Genomic DNA, 19,167 nt, shown 5'->3' with positions numbered 1-19,167 from the left:
ATATGCTGGCCATTAGAAAACATACTCTGGTTACTTTTTCTTTTTTTTTTTTAACAGAAGCCAAGATAAAGAGGCAAAAAAGGGGGTGCCAACCTGTGAACAGCCGAATATTTTTTTTAATCTTACAAAAAACAATTGTATCTGTATAATAATAAACGGAAGTAGTTGTACCTTTAACCCTTAATATAGCCAGTAAATGTGTCGAATAATACGAGTTTTCTAATTTTTTTATACCGTCCTCTGTAAACTGTGTACCATTAAAGGTACAATGACAACATATACACAAGCGGTGGCGTTAATAGGTACTAAATAAGTCTTAATCTATCACATTTATTCGTTTCAAATGTACAACTTTGTTATTGCAGTCGGAAACAGACACTTCCGCTTTTCTTTTAGTCCCGCCCCGATATGGGCAGCTCTTCCAATCAGCGTTCAGGACGACCCGCGTCATAAGACGCGCAGCACGGAGCAGCGCACGCTTGACAACAGTTCGATGCCGTCCTTCCAGTATGTCACAGCGTCTACAGTAAATATGCCCAGGATCCGAGCAGCGTCTGAACTTTAGTGGCAGTGGAGGAATAAATATTGTGTGACAGGAATGACATAGATAATTCAAACGAAAGATAAGTTAAGTACGTTGAAACAGGATGGCAGCGTTCTCTCCATACAGCTCCAATCGTTTATTTATTTTTTATTTATCTAAAGAAAATACTGTATTGATGAGTGCAGTTTTTTAACCAAATGTTACTTGAATCATCAGCAACATTAAGTTTTCCAATGAGTTCAGAGTGACAAAATCTTTGATTTATTTCTGTCTGGGTTGATTTAAAAGACAACCTTAACTTCATCTATTCCAGTATTGATATTATGTTTTTCTTTTTCTATATGTTTAATGATTGTGTTTGTATCCCCTCATCTTAGTCTATGAATGATGGGAGTACCTTCTGTGGATTTTTGTAGGATGTTAATATTGTGCTGCTCTGAATAAAGTTACTAAAACAATTTTAACACATTTACTAGATTACCTGGATTTTTTTTAATTTATTCATTATTTTTGATGCTGTAAATATGCATTGAGCAAGCCCATTTATCCTTTCAGGCATTCACTTTGAGGCTTTGGTGGTGAGGCTCTTGATTGGAAAGGTTTAACTGAGAAAATCCAACATTAATAACCGGTATATATGGAGGCAAAGATCTATTTGTCTGCTTTCTGGTACATTTAAGATGTTGTTGATGTGTTATTTCTGTTAACAACTGAGACAAATTCACAACACGGTGTAAGCAAAATTGGATGTCATCATCACAACAAGAATTTCCCAGTAAAGCAGCAGGAATGTATATCTTCAGAAACCATATTTTGTTGTACATGTGATAACACATTTCCCTGAAACTGCATCAATTAGAAAATAAAATAAAATAATATGAATTGAGTTACACATGAATTAACTTCTCATGTGGCTGTTTTGTTCAAATTTTAACACCCAAGAAAATGCTATTTATGTAGAGTCTTGTTACATGGGGGGGGGGGGGGGGGGGGGGGGGTCAGTAAGTCATCTGCATGTGTCATCACTGTGACAGTAGTTCTACATATGTTCTGTTAATCTGTTACACAAATTGGATGTTTGTTTAACCTGAAAATATAGCTTGACTGGAACAACTGCCTTTAAGGCCCAATAACACAAATGCTTTATAGAATCCATAACTGGAGACAAAGTGAAATAACTAAACTTCCCATTAAAACTCAATTTAAACTTCATTCAATCAGTGTTTTTTCTCAAGTATGTGGTCTATGTCTTGCACCATATAATGTTGTGAAACATGTTGAAAAGGCTTACTCAATATTTATATTTGTTCTACAACCATGACTTTGCTCAAGGCTAAAAGGAGAAAAACATTCAAATTACAGAAGAAAAGACAAGATTGTGTCAGGTGATCATTATAAAAGTGGAAATGCATGAAAGGGAATAACGTTTTTATAGTTTTATAAACGTTATATATAAGAACTGCACTGCTACTTTTGTTTATGTTATGTGTGTGCTGATGTGACTGTCGATGTGTTTAAACTTGTTAAGGGGTGTAATTCTGTAAAGTCATATTTATGCCTGTTAATAAACTCCTATGCATTGAAACTATTTAATCCAAGAAAGTAGGATTCCAGATATCCTGTGTTTTTATTATAATTAATGGATATTGTACTATATTCATATTCATGTATTATTTATAAATACAATCCATCCGTTATCTGCGGATGATCAAACCACTTTACGGCTTTCTGTCAGTTTCTAAGTTTTAAACTCCCTGCACAGCCAGATATTACCCGCTGTGTGCTCCTTCCAAATGTGTCGTTGTCATTGGGAAATGTTGTGACACTTCACGATCTAAAACAAATGATCTATTTCAGTCAATTGCTCTTTTTACACTCACTTTACGTCGCTGTCGCGACACAGCGGCTCCGGTGGGCGGGCTCTGTGCGGTGATAGGCTGTTGCTAGGATACAGCCGTGATTGACAGCACACCGGCTTCCGGCTCGCTCCGCTGTAAGCAGAAGCTGCCAGTCACAGGAGCCACAATGGCGTTTGTAGTCTCCTTCAGATAGGGCTGTGGATCATACTAAATCCACCAGCATCGCCCTAAATATAGGCCTGGTTGATTTCCAGAGCCATTGATAATAAACTGGAACATCTATTGCACACGAAAATACTATGATTTCTTATCAATATTGACTTTATAGGGGATAAAAGTTACATTAAAAAGGAACATGTAAACAGTACCTACCGGGTCAAGTTTTCAATTTGTTGGAGAGGCTAACGTCTTGTAATGGAGGCGTTTGCTTGTTACTGAACGCTCAAGAGCGTAATTCTGGAATAAAAAGCCCTTTACTTAACTTGGCACCGGACAAGGACAGCTTTTCACAAAGGGACTTTTTTCCCCTTTTTCACCAGTCGGCTCGCTAGCCGCCGAGCGCTAGCTAGCCGCGCTAGCTCGCGTTGAGACGGAGAGGCGACGCCACAATGTTCCGATAATGTGGATCCTTTTCTTCACTCGCTGAGTAACGTACAGAATTCTGCCGTTTGGGGAAACCGCCTTGCTATTTTCTGCCTCGACGGGACCGTGCCGGGGATGTCGCCGGAATGAATCGGCTCTGAGCAGCGGGACTGGACGCGAAGCGGCCTGGTGTGTTTATTTTGTCTTTTTCGTGTCTGCTTAAGCAACATTAGTTGTTTTTTTGTTTGTTTGTTTTGTTTTGTTTGGCACCACTTTGTGCTCATGTGAATGAATTGCGTGGATCACCGAGGCCCAGTCGCACCAGAGGCAGCGAGGCCGGCGTGAGGGATGCCTGGGTCAGACCGACACCATGGGACCAAGAGGAAGCCGGAACCGAGCAACAGCGGTGTGCTCCACCAGACCCAGGCCCCGACCCACACCTCCGGGGGAGACATGACGAGCAAAGAAGGGAAGGTGCAGTCGAAGTCCTATATGTCTTCTGCTAAACGCAAACGGCACAAATCGGCCAAACATAACCGGGGCTCGTTGGCGGCACCGGGTTCTGAGGATTTCAGCCCGGGCGACACGGCGCCTCCTGGCGTCAACGCGCTGAAGCCTCTGGTGGAGTACGACGATATCAGCTCCGACTCGGACACTTTCTCAGACCCGCCGTCCTCCAGGCCTTCCGAGAGGGGCTTAGGGGACCGCCTGGACCTCTCTCCGGACTACGATGAGGAAGACGTGGGTCCAGAACCTGACGTCAGGGAGAACAGGACCCACAGACACTCCCGGAAAAAGTCCAAGGACCCCAACAAGGTTAGAGACTCTGGGAATGGGGAACGTGGGTACAAGAAGAAGAGCAGCAAAGACCACGAGAAAGTTGGCTCTGGCAAGAGTAAGGACAAGTCTGCCTCGTCAGGCTCCTCATCCAAGCGCCAGGTCCAGCTGGAGGGGGAGTCCAAACGTGGGGAGATGATGCTCTCCACGCAGGTGCAGCCCACAGCCAGTGTTGGGAGCACCACGTCCTCCACGTCTTCATCTCGGAGCAAGGAGAGCAGCCGCTCAGGGAAGTCTCGGAAAGACCGGCAGCAGAGGAGAGAAGGCCGGGAAGAAGGCAGCTGCAGCACCTCTCAGAGGAGCCGGACTGACAGGAGTCACCACAAGTCCTCCAAGAGCCACAAATCAAGCCCCAAGGGCAAGTCCTCAAGCAGGGGGAGCCCTCGGAGACGGGGCGCCGGCTCCGCCTTGTCCCCCAGTCCCAGAAGAGGGGCCGGCAGCGAAAGCCCACCCGGCAGTGGGTACGGGCAGCAGGGGGACGACGGCTACTCCAGGAGGAGGGCGGCCCAGCAGAGCCCCAGCTCTTACGGGGACGTGTCTCGCCGCAGCCGTCAGAGGTCAGACAGCCCCTATGGCAGCAGACACCGGTCCTCCAGCTTCGAGAGGGACGCCAGCCCGTATTCAAGAAGACGATCCATCAGCCCATACGGGGGCAGAAGGTCCTCCAGCACCAGCCCCGTGTCTCGGTGAGTATATGCTGTAGGGCCACCTGTGAGATCTCAGTGATCCAAGCCTGACACATGGTGATACTGCAGAAAACCAGGTCAACCTGATTTTGGTAGTTTTTAGGGGGGGGGTAGAGGGGTAAATCTGAACTTTTTATAATGCAGGTTACTGTTTAAAACCAAAGGACCTATTGAACTTTTCGAGAAAACTATTAATAGGAGCTTCAGCTGCCAGCAGGAATCAAAGCCTGAACGTCCTTTGAACGGAACCAAAACTGCTGGTTGAAAAGAGAAGGAAAGTTATGTCAAATCAAGTCTATTTAGAAACGGAGTCGGACCAGGTGCTTGACTTCAGCTAAATGTCAGATTTGGTCACCAGGAAGAGGTTTTGTGGACTAGAAAAGTTTTCCATTGCTTTATTTCCTGTAATCCTCATGATACTTTCTTTTTTTTCTTATTTTAACAGAAGTTTTCTATGGGTTTCTTTAAAAATCAACAATAATAAAAAGAATATCACTTGGTAGTTTGATGCTTCACTTGAAATCTGGACACCTTTTTAACTTACTATCGTCTCACTACAGTCTTTAGTATCTTTACACCATATTATTGTGACAGCACAGCTTATTTTGCTTTTCTGGGCATATTTGTACAAAGCACCAGTGTGCAATAATAATTACATTTCTATGTATGTTTTTTGGAGGGGTGGGGGGCACTACATATTGGAAGTTATTGTAAACAAAATACATTTTTTCTCCAAAGCGTTCATCATTCTTTGACTAACTACTTTTATTTTTTTAGTAATAAAGCAAAGGCAAAACCAGTCGGCTCTAGATTGGGATCAGTCCCAGCTCCTCTTATTTAACTTTAAATTCATCTTGTTGGCGTGTCAATTAGTAATATTGGACTTGATATTCCAGTAACGTGGAGAACAACAGTAGAAAGGAAAACCTTTTTTTTTTCCCTTTGTTGAAACAGCCACATAGTTTATAGTCATTTTATTTCTGGTGAAGTGCATATCAACTCTTTAAAAAAGTAAGCAGTATATATTTTTTATTTTCTTCATCTCATTCTGAAAATGTTATCTCGTTGTTTGTGACATTTTTTTTTCTTTTTTTTTCCCCCTCTCGTGTTTTCAGGCGCTCGGGACGCTCCAGGAGTCGTTCCCCTCTGCAGTACTCTTCCTCCCGCCGTTCCTCCTCTCGCTCTCGCACTAAGCGACACACTTCCTCCGCCGGACTGGGCAGCAGTTCCCACAGTAGCAGGCAAGCGAGCCGCTCCCCTCCCTCCTCCCGCCTGCCGCTCAACTCCAGCTTAGGCGCGGAGCTGAGTCGCAGGAAAAAGGAGCTGCAGGCCGCCGAGGCGGCCGCCCGAGCCAGCGGCACCGCGTCCCCCCTCCCGCCGGCGGCTCGCAAGGCCGCGGCGGCCGCCACATCCACGAGGCCCGCCAAGGCCGAGGCCTCGCAGCCCGAAAGAGACTCCGCGGCGGTGGCTGAACGTCCGCCGCCGCCCACCGCGCCGACGCCCCAGGATGCTCCCGCCACCGCCGACCAGGTCACCGCTGCTCCACCTTCCTCTTCAGCCATGTCTCCCCAGCCTCCTCCTCAGCCGTCTCCTCCCGTGCCACCCGGTCCCGCCACGCAGGCGCCGCCGCCGCCGCCACCTCAGGCCGAACCGAACATTCAGCCCCCGACAGCCCCCGCGGCATCCCACGCCAAATCGCCGGCCTCGGCTCCTGCGCGCAGCCCTGCTCGCCAGACCCAGCTCCACAAGACGTCGACTCTGCCGCCCCTGCCTTTACCGCCTGTTCTGCTGGGAACTGCTCAGGACAGGTGAGAGAGCCCGCAACCAACACAACACGTCCTCTATCAGAGTTCACTAGACTGTTGCCTGGTGGGGAAAAAATACGAATGGCGCTTTTCCCTTAGTACCTACTTCAGCCGCACTCGACTCAGCCACAGTCGTTTTCCGTTACGATACAGCTCCGCCGCGACGTGGGCTGAGTCATCTGAGTTTTCCCCGTCACCCCCGATATGATGTGGAGTGAACATGCATTGGATATCAGCTCAAATAATAAATTAAATAGTATATATTGATTTAATAATATTTGAAAATGTGGATTGTTACGCTAATGCGTCACTGTCCGGTGTTTCAGTTTTACTGGTGCCCCTGTTAACTGGTGACTTCTGCTACCAGTCGTGAGTATCAGCTGATGTTAAAATAAGACAAACAAATGGTATGATACTTTAAACTTTATTTTAAATGCGGTTAAACAACATTATCAAGGACAGATACTGATTTCTGTCTGGTTTTTATTATCTGCTGTGAATAAGGGATGCTCTAGGACCAAGGTCACCAGTTAACAAGGAAACTTGTTAATCCAAAACACCGGCGGTATCCATGGCTGGAAATGAGCCATAGTCGTCCTAAATTCCCTGTAATTTATTCATATTTGTTATAGTAAACTGCTGACTATGTAAATATCTGCACCTTTTCAGATGATATTTAATTTGATCACGAATAAACTTTGTTCCAAAACACAATTCAGTTAAAAGCCACTCTGGCAGAAATGCTCACCCCAAACTGAGCAAAGACCACCTGGTATATAGAATTCTACAGTCGGCCTCCTTCCACAGCAAACACAGGACATATGACATCCTGCAGGACCCGTTCATACAGATGCTGCTCACCACAGCTAAACCCGTGAAACTCATAGGGGTCATGGAGATGGAGCTCATCAAACTCTTTCTCTCACTCAGATAGGAAGCGAAGGACGAAAGCAAAACACAAAGCGGATCGTGTTCACTCTATGCATGGTGCTAAAGTCTGCAGGGAAAATGAAAGGATTCCTCCCAGCCACGTTCACTTCTATACAAATGAGTTAGTTTTTACCACTCTGTTACAAATTTGCGCGATCATAGGTTAAGACTCTTTACAACAATTTTATTTTGTTTGGCACTAGTTACTGTTTACACAACAGGACTTAAACAGTAATGGGGTGAGACCAGATGCATTTGACCAATGGGGCACAGCCTTTGGTAGCATTTTAGAGAGTTCAACATTCGCTGAGCGTTTCCTTCTTGTTCTGCACTGTGGCTTGCAGGGACTGTTCTCTCCAGATGGCTGTCACACTGACTCTAGCTTTATGCTGGTGTAATATATGCTACTATAGAAGCACATCTCCAGACTGAGTGGTGCTGGAAGTGGGAGTGTGACCTGAGCGCGGTGCCCTCATCTTAACGACATCTCGTCTTTTTGGGCTTACGAAACTGTCTTCAAGTGTTGCCTGATTTAAAGGAAAGAGTTCTCCGGCCAACTACTGATCCCTGTCCTGCTGAGTCACTGTTCTGTTGTTATTGGGTGATAAGAATAAACTTTCATCGCATCAGCTAGATTCCTCCCCGCCGGTCTAAAGCCTTTGGAAATAAAAACATTCCCTCGACACACGAATACTGTTAATGTTTGAAATGTGTGTTGTGCCTATTCAAGCATTATGTCAGTAAGTAGTGCTTGTGTTCAGGTTTTTAAAATCTAGTCTTGCAAGTGTTTGTATTTCTTTTCCCCTGTTACTAGTAGTATTTTGCTTTCAACCTGTGTTCTGTTGATCAGCCCAAAGAAGGCCACCCCTCCTCAGAGGTCGTCGAGAAAGGAGAAAGACTTTCGCAGCCGGCCTTCTCTCATCGACCTTCCTCTCCCGCCCACACTTCCCGGAGGAGACGCCTCGCCGCCACAGTCCCCCATCCGCCAGGCCCCGATGCTCCCCGCACCTGTTCTTAAGAAGAGACCAAAGTCAGTTCACTTCACCACCTGCCCACTCACTGTTCCTCTCTCCTGCTAATTCCAGCAAAAGATATCATTCTTTCTCCTTTTTGGTGGGTTCCAGGATTTGCTGCCCGCGATATGGTGAGCGCAAGCACACCCAGAGTGACTGGGGCAAACGCTGCGTCGATAAGTTTGACATCATCGGCATCATAGGAGAGGGAACTTACGGCCAAGTGTACAAAGCCAAGGACAAAGATACTGGTGAGTGAATATTCTGTATGTATTCTGTCGGCACTGCTTTGTCCATCTCATAAATAGAAAAGGCATAATTGGGTGGATGAATGCTGCATTTGTTGTTTTGTTTTGAAATGTTTTATGGTTTAGCAGGAAGACTTAAAGATGCGTCACAGGCCTCTTGACAGTAGCTTGTGCTCTCTTATCTTAACTGACAGTCGGTAGAATTTCCTAATCCCACAGTTTTGTTTGAGTGACGCGCGTCCTGCATTCACATCAGGTGAGCTGGTGGCTTTGAAAAAAGTGCGTTTGGACAATGAGAAGGAGGGCTTCCCCATCACAGCCATCAGAGAGATCAAGATCCTGCGGCAGCTCAAACACCGCAGCGTCGTCAACATGAAGGAAATCGTCACCGACAAGCAGGATGCTCTGGACTTCAAAAAGGATAAAGGTAAGCCCGCTCCTTCTATGAAACTGCCACACATGCATCCTGAATCACAAGCATGTTTGAAACGTGTCAAAGGCTACACTTTTGAAAGTCAATCCAATAACAGACTTAATTTATCCCAAATGAAAATGTATGCATGCATTACAGCTCCTTCACTGGTGTTGATGCAACAAGCAGAACCATTTTAGTCCTACTTTTTTTTAAAGGAATCAATCATTTGAATAAGATGCTGGACAATATTTGCGGATCGTGACTATAAAACAAATGAATGTCGTTGTGAATCAGTAGTGGACACTTCACTTTCTAAAGCCGCGGTTCCACCGCACTTTCTGTGCTGGGACGTCGTGGGGCTGGACGGGTTTTCGCGTGGTCCGACTGAAAAAGTTGTGGACGGTACGGAAAGAAACCGCGACCACCGGCTATGAATTCCGTCCACCCCTCCGTTGAGGTACCGAGCACTGAGGAACAGGTCTGTGAGGAGGAGCGACAACGCAGACATCTGATTGGTCGTGACCATCGTCGCTCGACTTGCCTGTACTAGTTAAATATTTCATTGGCCGCACGCCCTCCGTTGTTGTTTACATACGCCTCTTTGCGCTCGCTGGTTGTTTTATTAACTGGGTTTATTGAAACGTCGGCACGCGACTCAACATCGTTGGCCTTTCAGCGAGGTGCAGACGTTCCTCTCAGGAACAAATTGCTTATTCGGCAGGAGAGTTCATACTGCGAGAAGAAGCTGTCGAATTCGCAAGCCACGCCCCCTCACCGCAGCCACACCGCATTTTAACTGCACAGCTTATTTCTCGCTCCAAATGTTTTCAGAAATACATTTTGCCGAATTGTTTCCCTCATGAAAGAGAAAGTGAGTGTCTAAGCCCCAGTGTTTTAGTTTCACCACCGGTTTTCATCCCTGAGTGATGCGTTCAGGGGCACCACGTAACTCCGACCTCCGACATGTTAACGGGGCTCATACAGTAGCAAGGTTACATGCTGAGTATGATTAAAATTTGACTGATACAGTCATCAGCGAGCTGGAAAGTGCATGTGCAGCACCGGCCTGGACGGTTGGAACAGCTGAACCAAATTTCTTCTGCCAGAGGGGCCTGCTGAAGAAAATGACGTCATTTTGGTCTGCAGGACCCCAGACTGCCGAACATTCTTCTTTTTTTAATGTATTATGAATCTGCCTTTATCTTTTGGCTCGAGTTATTTGGCAGAAAATGTGCCGGTTGTATTTGCAGAGATGATTCACGTTAACAGTTCCTTACACACTGAATGCAGAGCTGTGAGTTTTCTGCTCTGTGACCTCAACGTTTTTGTTGGAGAAAAATAATTTCTCCTCACATTGTGCTTTTTCACAGTTCCAGTCGAGTACTTGCACTATAAATCTTACACTTACTAAGGAGTAACATTTGGGAGTTAAGTTATATGTTGTGAGATTATTAGCCTCTTGGCTCACACCCATGTGGCGATATCTCAGTGTGTTGGTGCTGAAGCCGCCCCCCCCCTCCCTCTGTCCCCAGGTGCTTTTTATCTGGTGTTTGAATACATGGACCATGACCTGATGGGCCTGCTGGAGTCGGGCCTGGTCCAGTTCTCCCACGAACACGTGCGCAGTTTCATGCGCCAGCTGATGGAGGGTCTGGACTACTGCCACAAGAACAACTTCCTGCACAGAGATATCAAATGTTCCAACATTCTGCTCAACAACAGGTGAGGACGTGAGGGACGTGTCTTCTTTAGCTTAAGCGGGGGACATTTTTTCAGGTTTGGCCTGTTACACTTTGTTTCTACGTTTGTTTACTTCCTAAAATCAGCTGAAGACATTCAATAACTAACAAAGGTCAACTGTAGAGTGTCAGAATGTACTTATTGGGCCAAAAGCAGTGACTTTCCTGGTAATAAACTGGGATAAAAAGAGAAGTGTGGTGGCAGTTTATCTTCATTAGACGTCTGATTTGAGGCTACACCTCATGCAGCACAGGATTTAAAATGCTGCTACTCACAGTGTGCAAATTGAAAGGCTGAAGACTCACAGATGGTTAATTTGTATATTTGCACATCCAGTTTAACTGTAGAATACACACACACACACACACACACACACACACACACACACACACACACACACACACACACACACACACACACACACACACACACACACACACACACACACACACACACACACACACACACACACACACACATACACACACACAGACACACACACACACACACAGACACAAAAAAACATAAAACAAGCTGTACTGACAGCCAAGTTAAAGATACTGATTACAAAAACATTTTCGGCTGCACTGCTTGCACATACTGGCTTGCTATGGTACAACGAACAGTTGTCATTTTAATTTAAATTGTGTCATTGCGTTTTGTATTTGTCGTACGCGTAAACCAATTTGAGTGTCTCTTCACCAGAATGATCCACACAGAGAGGCTTATGTAGCATAATGTGGTTTTTTTTCCTATTTAGTCTTCAGTGTTTTCCCTCAGTGTTCCTCCTTATCTCACATTTGTTATCTGTGTCTGTGCAGAGGTCAGATCAAGCTGGCTGACTTTGGTTTGGCTCGTCTTTATAATTCAGAGGAAAGGTAAGATGAGGTTATTTCTACAAATATACTGTGCATGTGTAAGCCTCTATAGTACGAGATCTACTTCAAGTACTGATTTAATGTGTTTTAGATGATTGAAACTACACCATTAGCGGGTTCCCCTTGTTGCAGTTACATAATTTCTCCACTAGATGGAGCTCTTGGTCAGCAGCAGCTGTGTGAACGTGTACTGGGCATCCTCATCATCTCTTTGTCCTTGTCTCTCAGCCGGCCCTACACTAATAAAGTAATCACACTCTGGTACCGCCCCCCCGAGTTGCTGCTGGGTGAGGAGAGGTATTCTCCAGCCATCGACGTTTGGAGTTGTGGGTGAGTCAAGGCAACGCCTCATCTTTCTGCTCATCCTCACACTCGTCCTGGGTTCTGTGACCCTGATGACCAGAACAGTTTTCATGATTGTCAACCAAGGAAAATTTGTCTGGAGCTAAAAAAAAAAAACCCATGCTAATTATCTGAAACGCATTGCATTAATGAAGTGTAACAACTTTGGTTTATTATATTAAATTTATAGGGTTTTTTTTGGCCGTATTTGAATTCTTTTTTTTCATGTACTTTCCCACTATTTATTCATCTTGGCTATTTTAGCCTCTTTAGCTCAGTTGTTAAGCTGCTGTACGTTTCCGAATCGTTAAGCAGTTTTAGCTCTACAAGTACTTTCCTTATTTTCCTTTTTTCTTTATTTCTAATCCTTTTTTTCTTGGTCTACATTTTCTTTTTCTTCCTTATTCTTTTCCCCCTTTATGAGTCTCCCCCCCCCCCCCCATTTTTTCCCTTTTTCACCTTTCTTTTTTGCGTTCTCACCTTTTTTCCCCAAACTTTCCTTTTTTCTTTGTTTCTTTCCCTTTTTTCTTTTCTTTCCACAAAACAATGGCCGACTTGGCTGTTTTCCTTTCTTTAGCCGTTTCGATCTTAGAGATTAAACCAGTTTTGAAAGTCGGTGTTGAAAAGATAAAGCATGAAAACAGCAATTTATTTTCATGACATATTCTGAAAGTGTCCATGAGCCGCTACAGAGGAGCTGAACAGCCACATGTGGCTCCAGAGCCCGCAGGTTGCAGACCCCTGCACTCGTCTTACCTTCCACAGTCACGTGTTGAAAGCTGGTATAGATGCTACATATTTCTATTTGTAGATTTTCACCACCGTTTCCTTTCATGAAGCAACTTTTAGTTGAGTCGAGCTGCTTTACCGCCGTCCCCACAGAGTTGATGCAGGGGGGGGGAAAGCTGCGTTGTGCGTTTCTCCCAAAAAAATTAATTCGCCAATCACAGTTGGCGTCTCGGCCCAATGCACATCTTCCCTCTCGACGTCTTCTCCGGGGCTCAGATCTTCCCACACACCTCACAAACTGCACCACAAAGTGCTGATTGATACTTTTCATGGAATTGTGGACGCAAGCATCGATAGAAGTAAATAAATAACAGATGTAGCTAAAGTTTTTTTTCTTCTTTTTTCTTTTTCCTGCCTCGCAAGCAAACATGTTGGCAGTATTTTTTAGAAGAATGGTTGTTTGCAGCACTGGAGAGCTCAAACCCGAGCTGCTGTGGGAATCGAGAGGCAAATTGAGCTCCGCAACTAACAAGAACATGTGAACCCACTCTGTCTATTAGCCCTTGAAACTTTCTGTTTCACCTTTAACTTTCATCACAGTTAAACAGGCTTCATATTCGATGTGGAGTGATTGTTACAAGCATGACGTTGGACCTTTGCTAACTGCCCAGGTGCATTCTGGGAGAACTCTTCACGAAGAAGCCCATCTTCCAGGCGAACCAGGAGCTTCTGCAGCTGGAGCTCATCAGGTAAGTTCAGCACAGCGGGAGGTTTCAGGCTCAGACTCGACGTGCCGACCGCCGCTGACTGGAACCCGCGTGTCTTCCAGCCGCCTGTGTGGGAGTCCCTGTCCCGCAGTCTGGCCCGACGTCATCAAACTCCCCCTCTTCAACACCATGAAGCCCAAGAAGCAGTACAGACGGCGGCTACGGGAGGAGTTCGCCTTGTACGGCGCCGCGCTGCACTTTCTCCGCTCGGCTACCGTCGGCTTATTTCGTCACCGAAAATGAACCGTCTCTTGTCTCGCTATTGCAGTTTACCCACTAACGCCCTGGACTTGCTGGACCGCATGCTGACCCTGGACCCGGCCCGCCGCTGCACATCAGAACAGGCTCTCTACAGCGACTTCCTGTGTGACGTGGAGCCCAGCAGGATGCCGCCGCCTGAGTCAGTAGCTAAAATGAGCAGGCGAAAGCCTTTGAACGCCGCGCGTCTGTGGTTCCCAGTCCCCCTTCTCCACGTGTCACATCTTCCTCTCTCGCCCGCAGTCTTCCTCACCACCAGGACTGCCACGAGCTGTGGAGCAAGAAGAGGCGCCGCGCTCGCCAGAGCGGGCTGCCCGAGGATGTGCCTGTGCCCAAAGTGCCCCGCAAAGACGCGACCGGGACCTCCAGCGGAGAGAACAGTCGACCCCCCAACAGCCCGACCGGAGCCCCACCGCCGCCACCCGCCAAACCCCCCACTGCAGCCAACCTGGAGAGCGAGCTGTCAGGTAACCAGCTTCACCCGGATCACTGAGACACTGTCGCCGGAATTAGGAATCGAACTTGTTGATTCCATTGCCGTAAACTCGATGCATTTTCAGTGGTGGGTTCGATTGGTTTGCTCAATAAATGACAGGATACGTGGCTCAGTCACTGTCGAAATATTGAGTCGCGTTTGGTTTGTGTACAACTTCTGGAATTTGTCCAGATGAAGGCGGCGCTGAGCAAAAAAAAACAACTGCTGGATTTTATTCCCCTGTCCCCCCTGACTCTGAAATAATCCGGTTGAAGATAAAGAGAATCATGTTTGATTAGGGTTAAATCTTTTCACGTTATTTAATACCGACTCCCAAATGTGTAAAAAACCCAAAAAAGTAGGTTAGTTTTACATGTTCCGCTCTGAGTGCCCCAGGGTTCTCACATCCTGATTCCTCGAGGTGATGAGCAATGTAGATACATCACAGCACATCTTTAATACAAACATTAAGTAAAGATTAAACACTGAATTGATGAATCTTAAACTAATCAAGTCAGTTGAGTAAAGCCACATAATTACCTGCTAATGGCTCATCATTCTGTGTCTGTGGCAGTAGAACGTATATTAATAGCAGACTCGCTGGAGCTGCATCAGTGCCATTTACGTTGTTATCCTTTACATCCTCGGTCCGTAATAAACAGGGCTCACGAGTCGTGAAAAACAGTCGACCTCAGCAAATAAAGGCTCAGCTGAAAGGCCCCCTGAATACTCCCAAAACAAGTTTGGAAAAAAAAAAAAAAAGTTTGGTTGCCGACAGATGTTTCCACAAATACACTTCAGGAATACGGCGGGCTGCGGGGCTGCGTGATAAACATGATTAGAATACGACTGATCCAGTCATTAGCGAGCTGGAGCGTGTGCGCAGCAGACGGCGGCGTGTAAATAGAAGCCGTGCGCAGTCCTGTCCGCCAACCTGTGAAAGTGAAAAATAAAAATCGGACCAGTTAAATCAGTCGATTTTTAATTGGTTTTTTTTCGTTGCCTGGAAGGACGCTGCGATGTCTCGCACGCATTTGTTGGGCGAGCTGTGAAAACTGCGCCGGAGCAAAGGGTGCAGGTGAACTGGTCTTTACCATGTTACCATGTTCACCTCGGAGCTTCCTTGCTGTTATATAAAGGATGTTTTACATTCAGTTTTCATGGAGTAACGACAATTAAATGTCTGCCAGGGGGAAAAAAACATAAATTGAACGTCTGCACCGGCAAGGATAAGAAGTCACAAATTTCCAACTCTTCCCGAATTTCTTCTGCTTCTTACCTCATCTGTGAATATATGTTTAGTAATTCATGTTTATACGTCTTCTCTGATAATGGTGAGAATTTCCTGGCCACACAAGTGCAGAAGAACAACGTCCCATCTTTAATAAGTAACAAACATCACATGATCCAGTGTTTCTCTGTGCCTGAAGGAATCTTACATACAGAGACACAAACAAGCTAGTTGTTTTTTTTGTTACAAAATGTTTTATTTTCGTCTCCGTGTTCCTTTAACCAAACTCAAAATATTCACTTTCTGATTTATTAGTGTCAAGTGTTTTTTTGACAACTATCCTAAAAACATCCCAGAATTTCCTGTTTGTTTGTTTTTTTTATTATTATTGTGGAAAAGACACAAATAACTTATCAAATATCCTCACTCTGTCATTTGTGTGTGTCTGTGTGCGTGTGTGTGCGTGTGTGTGTGTGTAGGCCTGGGAGTGTCCACGGAGCAGCTGAACCAGACGGAGCTGGCGGTGCTGCTGAACCTCCTCCAGGGCCAGGCGGACCTCAGCCTCCCCCAGGTGGCGCAGCTCCTCAACGTCTCCAACCCAGACACTGTCAGCCAGTTGTTGTCCAGCCTCAACGAGGCCTCTGACCACCAGGGGGCCCTCGAGGACCAAAGCCAGCCGCCGCCGGCGGCGGCTCCCCGGGCCCAGCCCCCGGAGCCCCCTCCCGAGCCCCAGGAGCCCTCCCCGCCTCCCGGAGAGCCGCAGCTCAGCCAGGAGGACCAGGCCAGCCTGCTGGCTCTCATCCTGGGCCACATCATCAAGCCGCAGGCCGAGGAGCAGGCCGACGAGAGCAACGGCGTTCAGTCAGAGGAGGCACTAACTCGCGGTTCGTCCGCTTCTACTACTGATTGCAAGGGCAAGTCTGGGTTTAGTCTTTAGAGCCCGCCACCAAAACCGCCGCGGCTTCCTTATATACTCGTATAACAATGAATCAAAGGTTAGACTGCTCAATAAAAGTAAAGAGTTCCTCAATTTAATGCCGCCGTCGGATCAAACTCCCGAGCATCGGCCGTCAGGTGACTCGAGGTAACTAGGAAGAGGCTCGCGGACTTCACTGGTGCGTCGAATAAACCAGGAGGTGGTTCCAGTAAAAAGGAAAAAGATTCACACTGTATTTGTTTCCACACTTCTCCGGCGTCCTCCTTTCTTTCTCACACTTTGTTCCCACCCGTTTCCATCTCCTGTGTGTTTTTTTATTTCTCCCTCCTTGCCTCGCCCCATTCCCATCACGGAGCAGGTGTCACCAATTCTCCACAGCAAGACGACGCGGCTTTAAATGGTCTGTAATGTCAGCCTTTTATGAAGGAAGTAATTAAGTGGAAATAAATGTTTTGAATATTTAGATCTCACCCGCATGTTTTTCTTTCGACTTTGGTTTGTCACACCCCTTTTTTTGTTTTTTGTTGTTTTTTGTTAACTGTTCACACTGGGCTAGATATTTGGCAAGTGGAATAAAACTGGATTCTATCCTTTTCCTCACCTGGTGACCTCTTTGAAACTCTCACGGGCCTGTTTCACATTGCAGTCGGTTTGGGGAAACTCCCCTCACTTGTTAATCTTGTCAATTTCTTTGCTTTTTAAGGTATAGAACTGAAAATCTTGGTATATACTTCACCACTTCTGCTCATCCAGCTGCACACCAGTTCCCCGTTCAGTTTAAAGCCTTTTCCTCTGGCTTCGGATGGATCAGTTGTAGAGATAATTGTTTCTTTTTCCAACTCTAATAATGACGATTCACCTAAATGTGGGGGGGATGCAAACATTCAAAGCTGACTGTACTTAAATATGTGAGGATTAGTTTTATTTTCGTGATTAAATGAGCTGATTTTTGACAATAAGTCAAGTGGCCAGCTGTGAAGCTGTGCTCGGTGGGCTTCCACGCCCCCTTGTGGTGAAGGTAGGGATGTGGGTGTCAGTGAGGTCACGTCGGGGGGGCTTTGGAGCTCCTGAGAGCCGAGAAATGACCATGTTGATCTTTAGAGGAGCGCCCATGATCTGGAACTGATGTTTTCACGCGTCTCCGTGTCTAATGTTGCGTCTTGTCACTTCAGATGGAGCAGTGACGAAAAAGAAACAGGCCGGGGACGTGCGGGTGACCCCGTCCGGCGACCAGCGTCCCCCGTCCCCGCCGGGACCCCCGCCGGCGGCCCCCGGCCGGCGGGCGGGGGCCGAGACGCAGCCGGGCCAGAACATCAGCCCAGCCGTGGCCGCCGCCTTGCTGCAGCTCATCTCCCAGCAGGACTCGGAGGCCGGGGCCTCGCAGCGCCGCGGCGAGCCCTCCCCGGCCGTGGACGCTCCGACCAGGGCGGAGCCCCCGCCGCCCTGGGCGGCGGACTCTCCGCCTAAACCCCCAGCCGAGGCCCCGGCAGGACTCGTGGCTGCTGCTGCTGCTTCCTCCTCCTCCACCGCTGCAGCCCAGTTCCCCAAAGACCAGGACCTCCGCTTCTCCCACGGAGCCACCCGCTGACCCTCAAACCCCACCCCCACCCCTTCCCCACCCGGCGAGATAAACATGGGACCGCTCCAGCACCCAGTCCTGGATGACGAGGGGGGGGGGGGAGGGGGACTCACCGGACCACGAGCAGGTAGTGAAAGTTGATCAGAGCTGTTGAATGTGACTGAAGGGGGGTGGAGACGTTTCCCAGGTTCTGGACACGGCAACGCCGCCGGGCCTCTTCACGGGGTGGTGGAGGATTGTGGTCCCCCCCCCCCCCCCACCCCACCCCACCCCTCCCCTCCCCGGTAACGGGGACTCTTCAACCACCTGAAGACCTCAGCGAGGGTCGGACTGAAGGAAGTGCAGCCGAGGCTCGGCCCCTTCTGATTGTCACGTCCACTGCAGTGCCCACTTGTAACAGGCTCACCAGGAGAAGTGGAGCTCTCCACCCCGACAATCTGCTGGAACACCAACTCAAGCTGAGGTATCGTGTGTGTGTGTGTGTGTGTGGGAAGGTAGATCTGAAGCAAAGACCACCTCCTCAGTTGTTTTTTTTTTTTGTTGAAACTCGCGGCCCCCGAGTGAGGAAACGGTGAAATCTCCTTTAACTCACTCCCGAGGGTTTGTCGGGAGGCCATTCAGTGATTCGGCCTCGCCTCGGAGCCATCTGAAGTGCGACTCCGCCGACTTGAAGATATCACTGTTAACTCGCAGCGAATGTCTGAGCTTCTGGGATCCGTAGTTAAACCACCACATGACCACACAGCACCCCGTAATGCACAACCCATCCTGAGCCAGAAAGATGAAATCACTCGGGAGACTTCCGGCTTCTCCTGGTGGCTCTGAAAAGCCTTGTTGAATTGTCCACCTCGCCTCCCTGCTGACCTTTGCAACAAAAGTTTCTTTATTTTTTTTGGTTTGTGCCGTTTTTTTTTTTTTACATAAAATGACAACACGCTTTAAAAAAAAAAAAAAAAAAAAGGTGATCAAATATTCTGTTTTCTTTTTTTTTGCGCTTTTGGCAAAGGAGAGGGAGACGACGAAATGCTTTCATGTGACTGTAAAAAGGAAAACAAAGCAAACGGAAGAATTTTGTAACGTGTGTTTCCTCGGTTCAGTTTATTAAAGGAAGTTATGCGACCGGCTGAACCTTTTCTGGATGTTTGTGTGTCGCCGGTGGACAAAGACTCAGTCAGGGATGGCTTTCATCTCTATTGGAGACAAAGCAAATACTTTATTCATCTGTTTACTTCAGAAAATAAATAGGTTGTCACTGCTGTAACACTGACATAAACCGTGATGGATTTGACACGATATCTGGCAAAGTGACCTT

The 19,167-nt window shown here is 47.0% G+C and overlaps 1 protein-coding gene across 1 annotated transcript; it reads left to right on the top strand.

Moving 5' to 3' along the window:
• Nucleotides 1-2,596: 2,596 nt before the first annotated feature.
• cdk12 (cyclin dependent kinase 12) lies at nt 2,597-18,048 on the top strand. Its single transcript, XM_080511454.1, has 14 exons — nt 2,597-4,508; nt 5,624-6,316; nt 8,094-8,273; nt 8,368-8,507; nt 8,761-8,931; nt 10,452-10,641; nt 11,481-11,537; nt 11,766-11,867; nt 13,280-13,357; nt 13,438-13,554; nt 13,644-13,775; nt 13,877-14,100; nt 15,819-16,223; nt 17,449-18,048. The coding sequence occupies exons 1-14, from the start codon at nt 3,334-3,336 to the stop codon at nt 17,862-17,864; spliced, it is 4,080 nt and encodes a 1,359-aa protein (XP_080367580.1). The 5' UTR covers nt 2,597-3,333; the 3' UTR covers nt 17,865-18,048.
• The last annotated feature ends 1,119 nt before the right edge of the window (nt 18,049-19,167 follow it).

This window comes from Blennius ocellaris (genome assembly GCF_963422515.1).
Source record: "Blennius ocellaris genome assembly, chromosome: 16".
NCBI lineage: Eukaryota > Metazoa > Chordata > Actinopteri > Blenniiformes > Blenniidae > Blennius > Blennius ocellaris.
This window is presented reverse-complemented; position numbering and strand designations above follow the sequence as displayed.